Source organism: Otolemur garnettii, unplaced genomic scaffold, assembly GCF_000181295.1.
Source record: "Otolemur garnettii isolate 467f Iridium unplaced genomic scaffold, OtoGar3 scaffold00083, whole genome shotgun sequence".
NCBI lineage: Eukaryota > Metazoa > Chordata > Mammalia > Primates > Galagidae > Otolemur > Otolemur garnettii.
In genome coordinates, this window is record NW_003852478.1 from 4994089 (window position 1) to 5000000 (window position 5912).

At 39.4% G+C, this 5912-nt stretch overlaps 1 protein-coding gene across 9 annotated transcripts in view; it reads right to left on the minus strand.

Moving 5' to 3' along the window:
• FRYL (FRY like transcription coactivator) overlaps positions 1–5912 on the minus strand; it is a 260014-nt gene that overhangs the window by 32609 nt on the left and 221493 nt on the right. For all 9 annotated transcript variants that reach the window (XR_002774533.1, XM_023515972.1, XM_023515970.1 and 6 more), the window contains 3 exons: positions 4765–4935; positions 2973–3113; positions 584–781 (listed from right to left, as the gene is read on the minus strand). Coding sequence is in view for 8 of the 9 variants with exons in the window: in XM_023515972.1 (XP_023371740.1) it covers positions 584–781; positions 2973–3113; positions 4765–4935 (510 nt within the window). In the remaining variant the exon portion in view is untranslated. The remainder of the gene's footprint in view (positions 1–583; positions 782–2972; positions 3114–4764; positions 4936–5912) is intronic.

Here is a 5912-nt window from a genome sequence, read left to right on the forward strand (position 1 = left end):
GGCCCCCGCCGCAACGCCTGGCCATTTTTTGGTTGCAGCCATCGTTGTTTTGGCGGGCCCGGGCTGGGGATGTGAACCCGCCACCTTAGGTGTATGTGGCTGGTGCCTTAGCCGCTTGAGCCACAGGCGCCGAGCCAGATCGCTGTGCTCTTGCCCTCCCCGTGCCTTTACTTCAGTCTCTCATCACTCTGCACCTCGTCCTCTGGACTCTGTGCTCACACCTGCTCCGTGTCCTTTCATTTAACCTCTCCTCCCCAAATTGCCACAGATGGCTCTCCAGGGTTACTTTGTCTTTCAATGCTCAGGTCAGATGTATTTCCTTCCTGGAACCCTGCCTTTAGGTAGGTGCCAGATAGCATGCAAAGCACTTTAAACTCACTTCTAGTCAAGCACCAATCACCGTGTTTATCTGCCTTCACCTCCAGAGACGGTCAGCTTCCTCAGAGTGGCCTAGTCCCCCCCGTCCCCTGCTTTTCCTCACAGCTGCCAGGTGCCCACCGCTGAGGGTGGGCTCAGTCACTGCTGGTGGAACGAGAGAGTGAATGAGGGAGGGAATGAATGAGCCAGTTCCTGAAGATCTTACCTCAGATATATCAAAATGAAAATCTAAAGTCTTCCCAGGCAACTCCTTAGAAACGTTATTAAAAATCTTAGTGAAGGATATTTCAGGAGAACCCACATCTCCTCCGTAGGTCTTGGGGATGTCGCTGGGCACAACGAGACTGGCCGAGCGCGACACCACCAGCTTTAGGATGTTAAGGGCTTCCTTCCAGTAAGGACTCTGGTTTAAAAGATAATTCACATGTAAAAGTCACAAATACGTATTTATATAAGAGCAAGCTGGTGTATACTACAGACAATGAAAATATGTATGTAGTAAAAATTTATAATGTCTTTCTTTTACCACCTACTTCAAAGAAGGCATAGAAAAAAATTTTTTTTTCTTATTTATGGTACCAAAATCATATCTCAACCTTGTATTTTATATATATATTCCTTCATAGTTGACATCTGGAGAAAAAAAAAACACCACTAAAATAATAGCAAAGAGATAGTGACAAATCTTTGGCAGAACTGAATTATCCAATTTAGTTATAATAACATCTTGATATAAAGACACCTAAACTACAAAATATTTAATAATGAAAGGTCCGCACGATACTGTGACATTTTAAGAACATCGCTGTAATAAAGCAGTTTATATTAAAGAAAGTCATGACTAAACAGAAATTGTCATTTTTCTTCCTAACAGAAATAATTAGAAGCTCTGGACATCATGAAAGGCTTCAGGGACATTTCCATGAATCATCCTGGTAGCTGTGTAAGAGTGTGTCGGGAATTCAATTCTATAAAATGTTTAGTTTTTAAATACAGCACAAGTTACTGTGATGAGCCATTAGCTAAATGATGATCTTGGTTCATATAACATTTAAGAAGAAATTTGAGCCAACATTTTAAAAGTAGGAGAATTTAGAGGAAAAAAATCTAGATTTCAGGCTTTTCTAAAATTGAGAAGTTCTGGGTGCACTGGACAGGTCTTCCACCATGACAACCATCAGGGCAGCCAAGGTGATGTTCCCTTCAGACGGGGGACGAGCAGGTTCCTTGGCACAAACCCACGTTCCCTCTGGTTACTTGTTTGTCTGGGAGGCATGTAAGCTTGTGGTTCTGAACCGAAGAAATGTGTCCATAGCTCATAAATTAGTAATTCAGTGCAGTGTGTGTTTCTACGTTAAGATCCAGCAAATATTTGACAAGTTAACTTCATTAAACTTTAAGAAGAGAGGAGAAATGTGCTTTAGAAGGCAGTATAATTTCTTGGAAAAGCCTTACTCATTGAGCGATAAGACAGAGAAGATAACTAGGGCCACCAAAAACTCCTACGTTTTTTGAATATTTGCAATCACTGATTTTCTGGGTAATCTGGATTATACTTAAATTATATTTAAATTTAAATTGCACACGAACTTTATGGCCACCCTGTATAACTAAACTAATAAACCCACTTCATCCAGGCTTCTTTCTTTCCGATATGGACGAGAACAAATTCATTTCTAGCTAAGTACATCTTTTCCTAAGTTGTGCTCTAGTACATGCAAATGTAACTAGAGTATAAACTCAAAATTAATCTATTCCAGCCGCATTCTTTGATAAATTGGATCCGCTGATACACTCAGCGATCAATGCTTTTCTTATCAGATAGTTCAAAGGTGAAATTAAATACAGACCAGGCTGACTTATCATTTACATTTAAATCAAGTTTGCTTTTCTGCCTTCTAAATATTTAACACTTGTTATCAGACAGAAAAAGTAACTCTAAGATATAGGTCCCTCAAAAAGGTCCTCTGTTTCTAAAAGTGGTATTTTGTTCACTATGTAAAATCCAGTTAAAAAACAAAAGTGCAATGACAGGATAACAGTGACTCACAATCCTCATCTCCAGAGGTGACGGCTGCTGCCATTTCTAGCCATCACTGAAATGCCCATTTGTAGATGGAATTGTTAAAATCAAAAGTAGGAATTAGGCCAGGCCCAGTGACTCGTGCTTATAATTCCAGCACTGTGGGAGGCTGGAGGGAGGACTGGTTGAGGCCAGGAGTTTGAGACTAGTTTGGGAAATACAGCAAGACTCTATCTCTACAAAATTAAGACAAATTATCCAGGCATGGTGGCAGGACAATTGCTTGAACCCAGGAGTTCACAGATGCAGTGAGCTATCATCAAGCCAGTGCCTAGGAAATAGAATGAGACCCTATCTCAAAAAAGAAAAAAGTAGGAATCATAACAGTCCTAGCCTTCAGATCCTATTTTTTACATTTACATGAAAACTATTTTCCATGTTGTAAATATACTTAAAAACATGGTTTATGGATTAATCACTTTACTCTTGGACATTTAAGGCATTACCAATTTTTTGATTATCAATGGCTTTGAGATGAACAATGCCCCACGCAGGCTTTGCACTCACTCACCTGTACATATTTGCCAATAATCTTTATGATCTCCAGATTAAACTGCTTGACTGGGGCTGCAGACAGGTCGATATGGCTCAGGAGACTGTAGATGATCTGTAGCAGGGACTGCTGCATACTCGACAATCCTTTTTCTAAGAGCTGAAAGGAATATTGAAAAGTACATATCAATCAAGTTAAAACTCAGTATTTACATTTATGATGTTGAAGAACAACAGATTAAATCCATGCGTTTATAGTTAGGTTATCAGAAATCTAGAGATGTTCAAAGTAAAAGGTAATGTTTATTACTACTATTTCCCCTAGTTCAGAAAGGAAACTTAGATAATGATTTTTCATCTAAATTATGGTGTTTCGTTTCCTTAACTAACTTGGTTAAAAACCATTTATTTTAGGTTAAAAGGAAAACCACCATCGCCAAAGAAAAACTGCTTATAGACCAACGATACCAGCTATTTATTAGCTATATGATGTTGGACAAGGGTGCTGACTTCTCTGAGCCTTGATTTCTTTTTTAAGTGTAAAATAGCAATATCTCATGCCTTGTAAGGTTTGCAGGGCAGATTAAAGATATGGAGTTTTAGAAACATGTACCTAGTTTTAATATAACTGTTAGTAATCATTTGAGATTTATTAATAATAAATAACACCAAAGGAACCAAAAGCATTTTCTTTACAGAGTGGAAAATTACTGTGCACATCTGGTACACACACAGCTGCATCATGCCAGGTCTGGACCTCAGAACCCATGACTGGGTCTGCAGAGAGAGCAAGGACTACCTTGATGGTGAGTTGAATGCTGGTGCCAACGGGAAGCTGGTCTATGGCACCTGAATTCAAAGGTGATGAAGGAGGGCAGCCCTGGTTCTCCATTGCTGTCACCCCACAGCCACAGTGATTAGATAAACCTAATGACACGCTTTAATTCAGGCTGAGAAGCTGCTAGACAGACAGTTCACGCTGTCAGCTTAAATACAAAATTCATGGTGGGAAACCTACTGAAACCTACACTTAAAAAAAACTATCAGTCCTGAAGCATTTTATGATGTCAGCCTTGATGATTTAGTGTTATGAGCAATATTTGAAATATTTAATCAGCTTTCAAGAACTTCAGTTTGTTTTATATTTAATTTCTAGAGGCTGACTTTTTAAAAAAGAAGCTATTACTTTAAGTGGACAACTTTTTAGTGATTAGGAATTTCTTCCTTTTGAGGGTCTCTTTGTGGCTAGCTACGCAGTAATGTACTTTTCAGGGCATGAAGTTACCTTCGTATGCATCATACAAATATTAACTTTTTATGCTATTCTACACGTACTTTTTTATACCCTCAAAAACTGTATTTTAGATAGTAAGCAAATATAGCATCAAAATAAAAACTTACCTGGCAGAAATGCTATTGCATACTGTACTGGTATTTTAAAAAGGATTTCAAAGCCAAGAACTAATTTTGCAGAAATAAGAATTATAACCACTCTCTAGGATTCAGACCACTACAAACCTGTTTTGCATTTTAAATAAAAGAGAGGTTTACATTATTTAGTGTTAGGTCACTAATAAGGAAACAAACATTTGAAACGAAAACCCAAAAATCCACCTTTATGAAAACTTCCTTTGTACCTGAAAGAAATTACCTATATTTTTCTTTTTAAAAAAATGTCGATATTCACTCATAAAGACTATTTGAACATTAGTACCAGTGCTGCTTCTAAAAATTCTGAAATGTCACTTGAAAATTCTGCCACAGAACAATTGAAAAGAATACATATGCACACGCATATTTTGTAAATTTACCTCTGCAAGGTACGTCACAAGATTAAACGTGGTGTCAGAGAAGGAGTCGTGCAGGTATCTGCACACGACATTGATCCAGTTGGAGCAGTCTCTGGAGTAGGTGTGTGTGCTGTACAGACTCATCATGTGCGCCAGATTGACAAGCGTCGGGCATTTTTCTTCTGCGCAAACCTGTAAAATAAATTATTCCATTCCCCTAAGAGACAAGAGTTTAAACTTGATTTTATGCTAAATGTATTTATTTAATGAAATAACTTAGACATCTAAACTTTTAATACATGGCATTTACAGTTTAAACTTGATTTTATGCTAAATGTATTTATTTAATGAAATAACTTAGACATCTAAACTTTTAATACATGCTATTTCAACACAGTAGAAAGGCTGAAGAGGAAAGGGGATTAACTTGTCAAACCTTCCTGGGGATACCAAATTGGATGGCTTTCTTTGGTCTCAAGATCTGTAAAACTGTCTTTGGTAAAAACCCATGTGTGGTCTTGTAAACCCCAGACACAATTTTGGGACTGTTTTTCTGAACCTGTACATGACTCCGTGCACAAGTGCCTACACAGGCCGACTCAACCTGGCACTTCTCAGGGGGCTCGGCACTGCTGTGCTGGGGAGGAAATGTGGACCCAGCCGTGCCCAAGATAATCTCAGTAGAACAGTCAATCAGCAAGAGCCTCAACAGATATGGAAAGAGTCACAGGATGTCAGCGGGCCCAGATAAAGCGCTGAGTCCTGCATCGCCAATGGATGAGAGTCTGGACCCCAGAGTGGACCCCAAACTGCCGGCTCTTCAGGGAAACACCTGAAGCTCCATGCCAGTCCTTGGGGTATTGACTTCTCAGTTTGTTTGATGCAGTTCTGTAGAATCCGAATCAACAAATGTTTGCAAGGGACCTTATTGACCAAATGTCCCTTCTCAGTCTGTCTCTGCCCTGAGTTAGTGGCGAGGATGTTCCTTAGCCTCTTCCCGGGAGAGCTGAGCAGGGCAGAACTGCAAGAGGCCACACCAGCCCCCCAGATGGATGGTAAAGGCCTCATTGTCATTTCTGCCTTGGTTTCCCTTTTCTCACCTTCCTCACTTATCATTCCGCCCGCTGATGATTCATAGAGATTTCTTTTTCTTTCTTTTTTTTTTTTTT